The sequence below is a fragment of the Montipora capricornis genome, chromosome 2 (assembly GCF_036669925.1).
Source record: "Montipora capricornis isolate CH-2021 chromosome 2, ASM3666992v2, whole genome shotgun sequence".
Taxonomy (NCBI): domain Eukaryota; kingdom Metazoa; phylum Cnidaria; class Anthozoa; order Scleractinia; family Acroporidae; genus Montipora; species Montipora capricornis.
The window spans coordinates 50,709,476-50,724,475 of NC_090884.1; the positions used below are offsets into that span (position 1 = coordinate 50,709,476).

The window sequence follows — 15,000 nt, forward strand, 5'->3', positions numbered from 1 at the left end:
GTTTACAAGCAGGTAGGGTAGCCCTACTGCTAGGGTTACTCTAGCAGGGGGGTCAAAGATAGCACGGGTTTACAAGCAAAAATTGGACAGGTAGGGTTACCCTACCACCCGGGACAACTTTGTGTGCTTGGTAACCGCCAGCATCGGAAACACACTGGAAACAGCTAAAACGTTGTCCCGGGTAGGCGAGTTGTCCCTAGCAGAGCGTTACTTTACAAGGCAGCTAGGGTTACCCTAGCAATCAGATAGGGTTACCCTAGCGCCAGGGTAACCCTAGCTGCCTTGTAAACACGTCGATGAAAAATATTATTTCCCGTTACTGTGATAATTTCGTTACAACCGCAAGTCGTTCGGAATGGAAAGTGTGTATCAACATTGGAGAAACAAAATTGGCATGAGCGATATGGTTGTTTGGAAAACAATTTTTAAATGTCTTGTTAAGGCCTGGCCAAACGCTCGCAACATTTCAATGCAACACCTTGCAAAAGGACAGAGGTTGTGAGGACAGAGGGCCAAGCACTGATTGGGGACATTACAAAGAGATCAATTCAAATCAAATCAAATCATGTCAAATCACAGGTCGGTTTTTAGAGCAGAGGGAACAACCTGAGTACCGGAAGGAAAACCTCTCGAAGCAGAGTAGAGTACCAACAAACTGATGACACATTTCAAGCCAAAACAAAGAGATTCCCCTCGATGATACATCTTTGCCAGGAAAAAGACTACAAGGCAATCTCAAATTTTCAATTTATTAAAACAATTCAAAGCTTTATGTACAATCGCAACAAAGGTCTTTTTCCCTTCAGCGTCTCTTTGATTCACCATGAAGTTTCGCGGACACGAGCAAAGGTCCGTTCACCAATCAGCTCGGTCGTTCTTTCAAACCGCCGAAAACGTGATGTAATGGTTAGGTTAGTCGGATGACCATAGTTTGAACGTGCGGTCAAAGGAGCTTGATACAAGATACTGTCCATCTATGAAGAAGAAAGGTTGAGATATTTTATTGTACACATTCGTCGCTTAAATGTTGTCCCATTGATGATTCTTTTGAACTTATGGAGCGTTATCTGCACATGCTTTAATAGGCCAGTTTCGTATTCTAACGGTTGGACTGGATCTAGCATGAAATGGAGGCTAATGCGGGCAAATTAATTTGCATTTGAAAAGATTTGCCAGCATTAGCCTCCATTTCGTGCTAGATCCATTCCAACCGTGAGAATTCGCAAACGGTCTATTCGGAACTTGGAACTGCCATATAGCGATAGCCAGCGGAGCTGGCGGTTTTGTTGTTACGGAACGCGACAAGCAACGGGGAGCTTGAGCACGCGCGTTTTTGAGACGCGGAAGGCAACCGGGAAGAGAACATTTCGCGTGACAGGACAGTGGTATCTCCCAGATTTTTATACTAATCATCTCTAATGGAGAAAAGATACTTAGCAATGTAAATGTGGTTGTGTGAAGACAAGTTAAAAGGGAAAACAGCTTACTTCCTGTTGCCGTCCACGTGACAAAAACGCGCGTGCTTAAGCTCCTTATCGAGAGGGGAAGCCGCCAGAACGATGGGGTTTCCCCAACCCAGCCTTCTCGCGCCGATCGAAATCTCTCACGAATCGCCAGCTACGCAGGCTAATAAAGTGAATTATCGCTTCGTTAGAGATTGTATATATGAAAGGCACATTGTTAGTTATTTAGCTTTTATTGTATTTATTGCAAATTGGCTCTGAAAAGCCCTATTAGGGAGACCAAAAAACCTATTGTATTGTATTTTATGTAATAAGCACAATAATGCACGCATTTTGATTGGTTGTCAGCTACGATCTATTAGAGGACAGACGCATGTCATCATCAAAAACTGTTAATTCTTTATAATATCTAACAAATAGATTCCACATAGAACATCCATCCATATTTACTACATACTCAACAAAATGTCACGTTTCTGATTGGTCAATGACGAATGTATAAATATTTGTAGAGTGCAATACGGAGTTATGAAGTGATTTTGTCGAGCATAAAATAGATAAAAAATAGTATGAACTTTCTCGTGCCTTTAGTGATTTATGGTCACTCGTTATGTTTCGAAAGTTCGCAATTTGGAAAGGAGCAAAACATTTTAAAACATCACTCGTGCCCATAAATCACGAAATGCACTTGCGTTCCTACGTTTTTCTGATTGGTCAATGACGAAAGCATAAATACGTTATAGAGTGCAATAGTGTTTTCACGTGACGTCACAGCGGCCATGTTGGTGTACCTAAACAATGGAGCGGCGACCATGATGGTGTACCCAACTAATCCTCTGGGAATTGAGCTCTATTATCATGAAAACGTTTTCGTTTGTTTCGGTGGAAAAACAAGTTTACTAACCATGTGAGTAAAAACACTCTATAGAGGTTAGAGGGTGCAATACAAACACAGCGATGGAGGAATAGGTCATTTCCGAGTTCATGTCTGCCTCCTCTTCAAAGCGAGTCTAAGTGCGAAGTTTTTATGATGGTAATTAGTTCTACTTTACATATGAATGAAAACTAATTTTCATAAGACTTTGAAATTAAACTCGCTTTGAAGAGAAGGCAGCCATGAACTCGGAAATGGCCTATTTTGTTGAGTGCATAGTAAACAAAAAATCGTATCAACCGTTTGCTCGTGCATTTCGATTTTTGGCTATATGTTTTGAAAGTTCTCAAAATTACGGCGACTGTAATTTGAGAACTTTCAAAACACTACTTGTGCCCAAAAATAACGAAATACGCTAGCAGGTACATACGATTTCCTATACTTCTTGGCCTGACAGCTGCGAGTCTTCAATAGCACAGAGGAAGACCATCGAAAATAGCAATCGGAAGGTTGTGAGGTCGACTCCTGTGAGGAGCCCTCGTATTTTTTCCGAACATCCCCGAGTCAGCATCGGATGAAAAATACATCTTTACGATGTCAAAGCTTGAATGGTCGCCCAACCAGAAAATCAAGCCCACCCGGCATCTCCCGATAAGCGGACTGGTACTATATTCAAGGCTCTCGAGCGGTGTTTAAAAACCACTGACCTGGTGAAACGTCCACACAACTGATCTTCTGCTCATGGCCTGTTAGAGTCTTCAGCGGCGCCCATCCCGGATGCGACCAAACCTAGACGTGCAATTGTGTCAGACCACAGTCAATAGAGGGGAATGGTTATGAAACCCGACAAATTTCTTTGTTGTAGGTTTTTGTTCTCTTTTTTGGCCTTGAACTTGCACAAAACACAATTGTTGTTTACTCCGTACTGAGGAACTAACCAATAGAAACGTGTTGGTTACGTAATTCATGCATAGTGTATGAGCGCAAAACAAAAGATTGTGCACGGTAGTGGACTTTCCAACCTAAATCTTGGCATCTTTGTTTGCTCCTTTGATGTTAACTATGGTCAGACAGATTTTCTAAAAAGCTTAACTGACGGAGGGGATGATTCCTTTTGCTCGTTTTAACGCTGTATTTAATGAACCCTCGCTCTCGACTTAGAAAGAATGTGTGAAACAGTGATAGCGGCGAATATAAGAAACGGTGAATGAGTTTAGGTGTGCTGGGATGGCACAGTGGTGAGAGCACTCGCCTCTCATCAATGTGGCCTGGGTTCGATTCCCAGACTCGGCGTCATATGTGGGTTGAGTTTGTTGGTTCTCTAATCCGCTCCGAGAGGTTTTTCCCAGGATGCTCTGGTTTTCCCCTCTCCTCAAAAACCAACATTTGACATTATTTGCGTTAATTGTTGATGTCAGTTTACAGTAGTGCTCCAGGGCTAGAACTACTAGACAATTAAACAAACTTCCTTTCCTTACATTTCCTTTCCGTTTCTTATATTCATTTTTCGGGATCCTTAACCCTTCCCACCCTGAGAATGACACTCGTGAATTTTAGGTCGTGTTCTATTGGGATCAACCGTTTTTAGTTGGTTGGGTTTTTTCGTGTTCTATTGGGAAAAAACCGTTTTCGGTTGGTTTGGTTGATCAACTTTTTCAACCGACATCAAACTAGGTTGAAACGGTTCAAAAAACATTGGCAGCAACCACTGTCGTTTACGCGGGTCATTTAAAGTCGGCCGCGGGCTCCTGCCGTGTTCTTTTCAGGCCTCAACTTGTCAACGCTGAGAAGTCTGGTAATAACTTTTCCCAGGAGTTACCGCGTTTCAACCGAAAACGGTTGGAAAAGTGTTCTATTGGGAAACCTCAACCGCCTCAACCGAAACTGGTTGCGGTTGAAACGGTTGATCCCAATAGAACACAACCTTACTCTGTCTAACGCAAGACGATTCTGCTCGTCTCGTCAACGGGACCTGGTTCAGAGGTGAACTTCCATAAATTTCTTCGTTGACTGGTCATGAGAATTTGGTGTTATATCAGGATCATACCATTAAGCTGATAATACCCTTCAACCTCAATAATTGTTTACCTAACAATGTATTGAAATTGAGAGGTGAATTTGAATACTGATCAATGATGAGAGTCAAAGGATTTTTAAGTCGCTCTATTTAGCGCGGGGGATTGTTATTTCTCTAAATGGCCGAATGCGAGCTGCATAGGCATAACAGGATATTCGATTGAAAGAACTTCGATCAACGACGCCCTCGTTTTACCTAAGAACTGATTCTTGAGTACACTTGTCGTAAATTGTATGGAAAAGTACAACCTCGATGCAACAAAACAATGATTAAAAGGCCTAATTTACCCTAGTAGGGGACAGATAATTTACCGAGTAGGGGACCTCGTGTCCTCGTGTCCTGCCTTTGGGCGTATTCGTTTCGTTAAATAATTTCCCGAATATCTCGGTATCTTGTTAAATTAAGGTTCTACTGTTTCTCGAACCTGTCGAAAATTTAAAGTACACGTACTTGAATGCTACAAACGTCGACCATGTTAGTTGTCATTTGTGAGTAACCACATCTGACATGCAAGCACAGGTTTTATTACTTTGTCATCTCAGATATTATCAAATTATTACCTTGATGGTTGCGTCATAGGAGGCCGACGTTAAGTAGTCATCTGGAAAAAGAGACAAAGGCGAACCCGTGTTACAACTCGGAGAGCAACCCTCTCATTCTATCTGTCTTTTCGATCTACATCTAGTGCCCTTGACTTACGGCTGTTTCTGCTATGGGGGCCCTTACACCATAAGCATTTTTGAAACACCGGTAGTTCAGCTGGTTGAGCGCCGGGCTGCCAAGCGGGAGGTCGTGAGTTCGACTCCGACCGGACCAACACTTAGGGTCTTTAAATAACTGAGGAGAAAGTGTTGCCTTTGTAATTACATCCGCAAATGGTTAGACTTTCAATTCTTCTCGGATAAGGACTATAAACCGTAGGCCCGGTCTCACATGTATCTTCTATGTTCACAACCTTCCTGTGGGACGTTTGAGAACCCACACAATAATCGAGAAGAATAGGGGATGAAATTCCCGGTGTTGTGGCTGTCCTCTGTGAGTATATGGGTGGGTGGGTATAGCAGGTCCACATCAGCTGAATAGCTGCCAAAACTTCAACCTGCTCAAACAAATAAATGACAAACAAACACCACCTCCAGGTCGGCCACTTGTAGCTGGAGGTAACAGGACAGACCACCACACCGGGAACTCCGCCCCATCCTCTTAGCGAAGACTGTGCGCATGCAATGAGCCGGATGATTATCAACGTTCATGCAATCTTGAGTATCAAAACTAAATTTGGCGGTTGATTCACATTTACCTTTCTTCGCTTGGTAACCGGTTAAAAATCTCGCAGCACGTGCAACTACGACTGCGATGGAACGCAACGTACAGTTGGGACGTAGGACGGGCTACCTGTATTTACTTTGCGTCATCATGGACACATTGGGATTGCCCACATCATAAAGTGATTGACAAGTGCACTTAATTTGTGTTGGTTTCAAGACAATCAATTAAGAAACTTAATTGAAAAGTACGGAAAACGATTTTAAGGACCACGCAAGCTAAGAAAGCCTTAGCTATAAGGTGTTACTTGAGCCAAGTTGTAAATGAGTTATTTTAACGATGGTGATGAACAAGGGAATATATCGGTCGGGTGTCACAATTCCTTACGCGATCGTAACTCCGACTTGTTGACGGTGAGAATTACACAGCTTCGCGATGTTCTGTTACGCAGTATTTATCATATTCTTGGTTTTCACGTGACGTCACAGCCACCATGTTGGTGTCCCCAAACAAAGGAACGGCGGCCATTTTGGTTTCCCAACCAATCCTCCGGGAATTGAACTCTATTATTATTCAAATATTTTCTTTTATTTTCGTTGAAAAGCATGCCTGTTGATCACGTGAGTGAAAACCAAGAATTGGCTGGAGATATTTTGAACAAATCGACACAAATTCACTCCCCTTGGCGAAATTAAAAAGTTTAAAACAGCGAAGAAAAATGCCCGAACACACATAGAACCAGTGACGGGATGCCTGTGATCACTATGGCTACCGATTTACCACATGAAATCGAGACGAAATACCAGCCAGCCAGTCCACCGAAAACCTTGTAATCAACTGGCATCGAAAACAACGTCATTCAAAAAAACGTGAGAGATCTCGAAAAACGATAAAAATAGTATGCGTTCTCCTCTGTCTGTTTTCCTCTGTCGAACGCAAAAATATCACGGTGTTTTTTCACAGTGACTCCATACAAACAATCGATCGTCATTTCCCCATGACGTATCAAAACCGAGATGCGCAAGGGTTATAAGTCCGTGTCCTAGTACACGAAATGAAAAATCCCCTTAAAATTCCTTATGCAATACAGTACTCAACGTCATCTGCGACGAGTGGTGATGTGCAGTAACGAACATCGACGTTTGGTAATGGCTAGTAACGTAGAATAACGGGTTGTGATGTGTAGTAACGGGAGATCGACGTTAGACTATATAAAGTAACTAGTATTGATGCGTAGGGTTGACCGATGACGTTGAGTACTACACTGCATAAGGAATTTTAATGGGGATTTTTCATTTAGTGTACTTAGACAGAATTACAACCCGCAAGCACGTCTGACGTAATTCAAGATGGCGCTTAAACATGGAATTATAAACAAAAAGCAGAAGAACAAAACGAAACTCGCTAAAGCTTACCCTATTCACAGGATACCCAAGATTAGAAATTGCGTTCTCTTAATGTCGAACCACATGAATTTAACAGAAGTAGAAATATATAATAAAAACACACGAAAATATGTTTTGATGGATTTGTCCCTCCCCAGGATAAGTCTAGAGACCGTTGCATTACCATGAAACTTGACGTGTGAGATTAAGTTGGTGTGTGCTGGTATTGTGTAGATGCTCTGTCTCTTCCTTAAATCCCATAAAATGATCTTTTGGTCCTCGCTTCCTGTTGCAATGCGATATCTGAAAAAGAATGGTTTTGAGTACCAATCAGATCAATAAACAACCTTTCTACTCCTTTACAAAACTGTCTGAAAAATGTCACGGTCATAACTCACCCATCACGAGCAAAGTCGATTCCAAGAACTTTGTTTAAGTGCCCATCGAGGGGCATGATGCACTGGCCAGTTCTTAAGTCCCACACCAGTCCCCTTCCATCAAACCCGCTAAAAAAAGAAGAGCAAAAATGGTATCTGCGGCGAATTGAAGAAGGACAGAAGAAAAGCTACGAAAGGAAGTTTTAACAATTTGCAAAGCATGTGAGTAATTCTATTCCATCTTGATAGATTAGACTGGTATCATCTATCCCGGGTTGGAAGGGGGGGGGGGGGGGGTTAACCCATATAAAAAGGACGGGGATGATCCTGCCTTGGGCGTGGCCCCAAGAGGTACCAAATTATGGGTTTTACTTATACAAAATTTAAAAATAGTTAATTGTCAAATGTCTCCTGTCATAATTTTTCGGTTGAACACCCTAAAAGGTACCGATAAAGCTCCCGCTGTAGACCTTTTAAGGCTGAACACCCTAAGAGGTACCAAAACTGCTTTTTTGATCCCTAAAAGGAACGACGAGCAGCCCCGTCAGCAACATTTCAACGCAACATCTTGCAACATTGTTGGGCACAACATGTTGCATACGTTTGGCCACCCTGTTGCGATACGTTGCAACATGTTGGGTGAAATTTGAAAACGGTCAAATTTTTCGTGCAACATTTTGGATGTTGCATGATGTTGTACTCGTTTAGCCACGTTCACGAAACATTGTTGCGCTCGGGCATGCGCGCTAGGTCCACTTGTTGCGCGCCAGGGGCCTGGGTCACACAAACATCGACATGTTGCGTTGAGAATGTTGAAAATGTTGCGTGCGCTTGGACAGCCCGTTCAACACATGTCGCAACATCATGCAACAATGTTGCAAGATGTTGTGTTGAAATGTTGCCAACCATATTACAAAGGCAGCACTTCCTCCTCAGTTCCTCCTGAGTGTTGGTCCGGCCGGAGTCGAACTAACGTCCTCCCGCATTCCAACCAAATGCTCACCCAACTGTGCCACCAGTGGATAAGTCACTACCCAGCAGTTTCAATCTGTGCAAAGACCTTAAGTATTTGCTGGCGTAACTGTGAATAGGCATACCCTAAGCACATCTAAGTGAAGGCGTGTTCGAGAACCTTTGTCAATGTTGAACACGAAGTATACCTTACAATCTGGATAACGACTTATCCACTGAACAAAGTTATCCATCCTTTCAACAACTGGGGCTTGGAACGTAGCAGAGGGAATTCTTGGATAAATATTTTACAGCTGTTTGAAAGGGCAATTCACACTGTAGGACTTTCTCGCTAGCTTCTTGCTAGCTTGCTTGCTACTTTCATCTGGGAATATTTCAACTTTGGCATCAAAACCTTCAGTACATTACTGTTTTCCCAAGTTTAGCATTAGAATTCAGTTCACATCAGAACTCATTCAGTGAAGGGAAAAAGGGTCATCATAGTTTGTACATTGTAATTTAGCAGCACCCCTACCATGTTGCAACCAGTGATCCATCAACTTGAAAAGCAACATTGTAAACCTCTCTTGAGTGGCCTTCCTGGAATGAACACAGAAAAATCAGGTATACAACTTGCAAAAACAAAATAAAGAATTTCAAAAGCCATATAACAGTAACAAAAAGTACTTGATGAAGAACTTCTTTTAACTGCTCTAAATCCCACAATCTCCACGAATTATCAAAACTGCAAAAAAAGAAAAAACAACTAAATGGACTTGTCGAGGTCATTAATAATTCATGAAGGAAAATCAACAAATCGAATGTGGTTCAGAAGTTTGAACTCTTATTGACAACGATATTTATCATCACAGTGGTCAAAATGTCGTATACTCAGGAGGGCCCAGCAAAGAAAATGTTATTTCAGAGTGTGACCAGGATCATGACATAAAGAGCAAGCATTGTCTTTTTATGACGAAAGGTAGTATGACGAAAGCCATATATCTTTCTTGCAATCTGATTAGTTTATTTCCCAAATTAGTCTTTCTGATGGGCTATTACAATTGTGTGATACATTGACGCAAGCAGCGTTGTCTAGACTCTTATCAACAACGGCAATTAGTTTGCAAGGTTACCAGCAATTTTGTTGAAATAAGAAATGTTATGTCCTGTAATAATTTTTTTTTCTTCATGAAAATTTCTTGCATTATGAAAAACAACACCCAGCCTACATGAACAATGAATGCAAACATTAAATGAGTCACATAAAACATGATCACGTCATATTGAGTTGCCTTTGCTTGTACTGTATTTATCACATGATCTCTCACATATTTTCCTCAATCATCGTCAGTGTGTTTTCAGTTGAAATTTTTTATTACGGCAAATTTTTTCCTTCACTCACCAGCAACTAGCTAAAAATCGCCCAGAGGGATGATATGCCACACGAGAAACACGCTTTTCATGTCCTTCTATGTTTGCAAGAGGTGTGTCCCTAACAAAAGTGGCCATATAACGTTGGTAGAATATGATGTGTTCATTGCATCAAAATAATATAAACATCATTTAATATTACTGTTGGATTAATTAAAGATCTGAAAGAAGAAACTGGGCTTCTCACTCTGTCTCATCCCATTCTGGCCACTGACAGGAACTGCCTAAAGGGACCAAGATGCTTAACCCTTTGACCCCTGCAGCAGCCCTCGTTGACAAGTAAAATCTGTGTTACTCTCGGGAGGGAAGAGGATAAATGGCGAGGAACTCAAGCCAGCCACACTCCCAAAGTAGCCAACCAGGTACCTCATGCCCACAAGGGGTCTGTGTCTAATGCCAGACAATTTTACTCGTCTGGATGGGGACCCCCTCAGAACTTCCACTCGATCACAAAAAATTACTAACCAAAAACCACTTTGATAGTTTTTCAAAGAAAGCACTTGTATTGGAATTTATGACTCACAATTGCTTATTTTACTTTAGAAATTCTTAATAACAATAATTATCATTATTGTGGTTGCCTTGTGCAATTCCCAATTTGCAGCATCATGAAAACTTGAAAGTGAAATAAAGACTGAACATTGTTTATGTTAATACAGAAACTTTGCTTTTCTTTTAATTAACATAAATTCAGTTTTAACCCATTGACTCCCAGGGGTACCCCATTGATGAGTAAAATCGTTTGGCGTTAGACAGAGTAAAATACTAAGTCTGGCTGGTTTAGGCCGGTTTGGACATCAAAGGGTTAATGGGGACATAGTTTTTCAGTGTGTGATTAGTCAATGCATGAACAACGATCAATGACCCAATTGACAGTACACCTGACAAAAATAGAAAAGCAGCAAGGGTAAAAATGAAAAGAATAATGACTGGATTGTTTATGAATGCCCGGGTAACATATTTTTTCTAGTTGTACTGCAAAAACCCACTGAAATAAAACAGAATATTGGCAAAGTACTGGGTAACTGGGTTTTGCGAATGCGTCATATGCATGTGCATGCAGAAGTACAAATGTACATGTACAGTAACTTCCTTTCAGGACCAAATACAACAAGATTCATTCCTTACATGTTGAGGGACCAAAGAAGAACTGCACCATTCGCATCACAGGATGCCATGCAAGGACCTGTTTCATCTAACGACAACGTGGCTTCAGGGTGGAATACTATTGAACCAACTCGCTCATTGTGACCTACAACCACATTGAAATGAGAAATAACTAATTTTTATAATATGATGATCATTAAATGCTGTGCTGAGGGCATGGTCACCTTTTCACAGTACAAGTTTACATTCCATTTTTTTCTATCTTGCACTCATTTTTTAAGACTCTTGTAGTAATAAAATACTGTTCATTTTGCCTCATTGCACTACATGTACATTGTACGTCAAGTTTGTGAAAAACACCAAAGCTAAAAATAATAATGTACCATTCAAGTCCTCTCCTTACATTCCGCTCCTGCTAGGGCTTTCAATCATTTTGTTCTAGTATCTAAGATTTATCTTCATTATCAAAATTAATAAAATAAATTTCTACTGTAACAAAAATAAATTATTATTATTATTATTATTATTATTATTATTATTAATTTATATATTTTTTTTTTATCATTATTATGCAAGCATGGTGATGGAGGTGGCGCAAGGCACCTTTACACCACTTTTTTTTACTACCACAGGCGGAATGGCCGAGGAATGTAAGAGATACCACAGCAGATTAGCTGAACTGCTCGCCATTAAGAAGGGAGAGGACTACGCCACCACCGTGTCCTGGCTAAGAGCAAAAGTATCGTTTGCTATCCTCTGCTCAGCTCTCCTCTGCCTTAGAGGTTCCAGAGGAAGAAGAAGGAATGTAGACCTTCAGGACACCGACATTAGAATCGAGAATGTGACCGCCAGAATTTCTTAGTTTTCTTAATTTTAATCTGTTTGTTTTTTTTTTCTGACTGATATTATCTGCTTATAATATATATATATATATATATAGTTAAGTGTACGTAAGGAAAAGCGACGAAGAGACAAACTCTTGACTGTTCTGGGCGAAGTTTACTACGACGTTTCGGCCGTTCAGCCTTCTTCAGGTTAAAAATTAAAAACTAAAAAACTATTTACAATGAGTGCAAATCACAACAACAGCAGCTTATATATACAGAGCAGAAATATTGAAATTAAGGAAACGAAACAAAACAAAGGTCAAAGCTACAAGGTGACATGGATTTGACAATCAAAGACAAATAAAGAACTATAACAAAGGTCTAAACTCCAAGGTGACATAGATTTAACAATCAAAAACAAATAAAGAACTATAGGTGACATATCGATAAAAATGCATCGTATTGGGAAAATGTCAACTCACAACTACTCAATTGTAGTAATTAATGCGGTGTTTCGATCTAGATTCCCGCCTTTTATTAAGACCATGAGGATTAAGGGTAAATAATTGCGCAGTCCAATAGGCCTCCCTAGTGAGTAACAATTGTTCAAGATGCAAAGAATTTTCAAAAGACCTAATTTGTTCGATAATGATGAAGTTGATTTGTGAAATTTCATGTTCAGAGTTATTATAGTGGATAGCCAATTCACAAGTTCTTTTGTTCTTCAGCATGTTCGACTTGTGGTTACGGAATCTTACTTTAAATTCAGTCGAGGTGGAGCCCACATATTGCAGGTTGCATTTGACGCAAGTGGCCAAATAAATAACATTTTGCGATGAACAAGAAAGTTTTTGTTGAATGGAATAATGACGACCAGTAGCTGAACTTTGAAATTTTGAAGCTTGAATTAAATAATTTTTACAAAGATCGCATTCCTTATTGCATTTTGAACAACCCCCATTTTCTTCTCTTGGATTTCTACAAGAGGTTACCTGAAATTTGGATGGCGCTAACAAATCCTTAAGATTTTTAGTTTTACGATAAGCGGGAAAAATTGACTTGGACGGAAAAATTTCTTTGACTTCTGGTGAAGATTGCAATAGATGAAAGTGATTTTTAATGACTTTTTGGATATCTGGCAAAATTGGATTGTAGTCAAGCACCAGTGGAAAAACTTTCTTATCTGGTCTGAAGACACTAGCCTGGGAGAACCACGTAGAAAATTCCCACTGACTATTCAGATTGGCCATGTAGCCAGCATGGTTGCTCTGATAGTGTAGTGGTGATCACACCCAACCGGTAATCAGGGGGACGTGGGTTCAAATCCCGCTCAGGGCATAAAAAATGTTTTTCTTCCAATGAAAATGTCATTCAGAGGGTTCTCCGTCCTTGGTCACTTCTAAACTCTCTCTCTATATATATATATGATATATATATATATATATATATATATATGCAGTTAGATATAGCTCTTTGGCATTACAAAGCTTTTGCTTTCATGTCCAAATTGAGCACTCTAATGGGATGAGTCATTGCCGCTAGCAATTGCGCATGCTCACTAGCTCGCTAGTTTGAGCACTCTGGCATGGCTTAGATGTACCACATGTGTGGGACATTTGGGGTGGCTTTATAAGCTTAACCTCCATCCCAGACATCAGCACTGCACTGATGAGGCCCAGAAGGCCGAAATAGTACTGTCTGCAGTTAGTTAAGGAGCTTATTTTTATTTCCAATTTTTTTTTAGTCAGAATGCTATCATGACATGAATTTTTCCTACTAAAAATAAGAATATCTTCGTAAGTTTATTGTGCTTCATACTAGTCTCTCTTTTAATGGAAATGAATTGTAAATAGGTTTTACTAGTTTTTTCTTTTGTTTTACTTCTTACTTGTAAATAGCAATTTGCTTGGAATATGTTAATAATAATAATAAAATTATTATTAATATATTATTATTATTATTATTATTATTATTATTATTATTATTATTATTATTATTATTTTAACAGGGAAACATTTACCATATGCTATGCTACAATATCATTGCAGCAGCGTTCGATTTTAACTTGAATCCTAGTGGTAACTTAGTTTAACCTCAAACCAGCTTCTTACGCATAAGTGAATCTGAACCACATACATGTACATCTACACTGTATAGCAATTGGAGGGTTATTCTTTCAAAATTCTTTTTCAAGAAATTGGATTTCCTCCCAAGTAATCCAAATTGATATCATAAAAATCTCATTTGTCATACAGTAACCTTTCCATGACCTATAGGATACATCTAAAAAGACAACCGAGTTGAGAAAACCTCTGACTGGTACCGATACGATCAATGTTATGCCTGTAGAAACAGGCCATTTTAATACATGCAGGCATCAAGAAATGTTCACTCTGCCTTTTTCTCTCACTTGAGTCTAGACACAATGTAGAGGCAGTAAACATACTGTAACAAAGTTTCCCCATAACTCCAAGCCACAAGTAAACATATATGTAACTAGTTACAAAAACCTAAAAATAACACAAATACTAACATGCATGAACTTAATGGGACACTTTGTGACATTTATAGAGAGACATTTAATTGGTTGCAATCCTAGACTTTAATCCAGCTGTTTCATGGAACTTGAAACTAGACTTCTATTAATTTAATTATTTTTTTCAGATTCTTTACCTCTTAGAACTGCTAAGGGCTCACAGTCTGGAATTGACCAAAGTTTGCACAAGCCACTCCTACATGTAACACAAAAAGTTCAGTCGTCAAAAAAGGGTGTAAAACTGAATGATTCATTTCATCTGGAATAATTTCAAATTTTAAACACTTTTACTCTAATTTAAGGATGGTGCCTACTGTTGTTATTGTGCATTATGTTTTGCGCACCTTGAGATAATAGCGTTTCCTTTCAGTGATGCACACTAATACATGGATATTTTAGTGCAGTTTAAAACTATCCAGAGAAAGTAGATCTTAGTAAGTAGTCTTGGTATCCAAAAAGAAAATTGGGGGTAACCATGCATTTCTCAGCAGTCTGATAATTACGCTTCAATTTGAGAAAGAATGCCATACATTGCTTTGAATTTTTAAGCTTTTTACAAAAATATTATTCATGAACTATCATGGAAAAATGAGTCATTACCCCCAATTTTCTTTTTGGATTTCAATGGCACTTGTTAAGATCTACATTTCCTGCATACTCATAAACCGGGGCAAAATACCTTTGAATTAGTAGGCACCATCCTTAA

General features: G+C 39.6%; 1 protein-coding gene across 1 annotated transcript in view; it reads right to left on the bottom strand.

The window, feature by feature from the left end:
• Nucleotides 1-735: 735 nt before the first annotated feature.
• Nucleotides 736-15,000, bottom strand: part of LOC138026003 (U4/U6 small nuclear ribonucleoprotein Prp4-like) — a 20,985-nt gene continuing 6,720 nt past the window's right edge. Inside the window, exons 9-18 of the mRNA XM_068873173.1 lie at nucleotides 14,432-14,490; nucleotides 10,953-11,076; nucleotides 9,796-9,885; nucleotides 9,081-9,138; nucleotides 8,929-8,993; nucleotides 7,464-7,571; nucleotides 7,250-7,368; nucleotides 4,975-5,015; nucleotides 3,045-3,126; nucleotides 736-974 (exon numbers count right to left, since the gene is read on the bottom strand). Of these exons, the coding sequence (XP_068729274.1) occupies nucleotides 913-974; nucleotides 3,045-3,126; nucleotides 4,975-5,015; nucleotides 7,250-7,368; nucleotides 7,464-7,571; nucleotides 8,929-8,993; nucleotides 9,081-9,138; nucleotides 9,796-9,885; nucleotides 10,953-11,076; nucleotides 14,432-14,490 (808 nt within the window). The 3' untranslated portion in view covers nucleotides 736-912. The remainder of the gene's footprint in view (nucleotides 975-3,044; nucleotides 3,127-4,974; nucleotides 5,016-7,249; nucleotides 7,369-7,463; nucleotides 7,572-8,928; nucleotides 8,994-9,080; nucleotides 9,139-9,795; nucleotides 9,886-10,952; nucleotides 11,077-14,431; nucleotides 14,491-15,000) is intronic.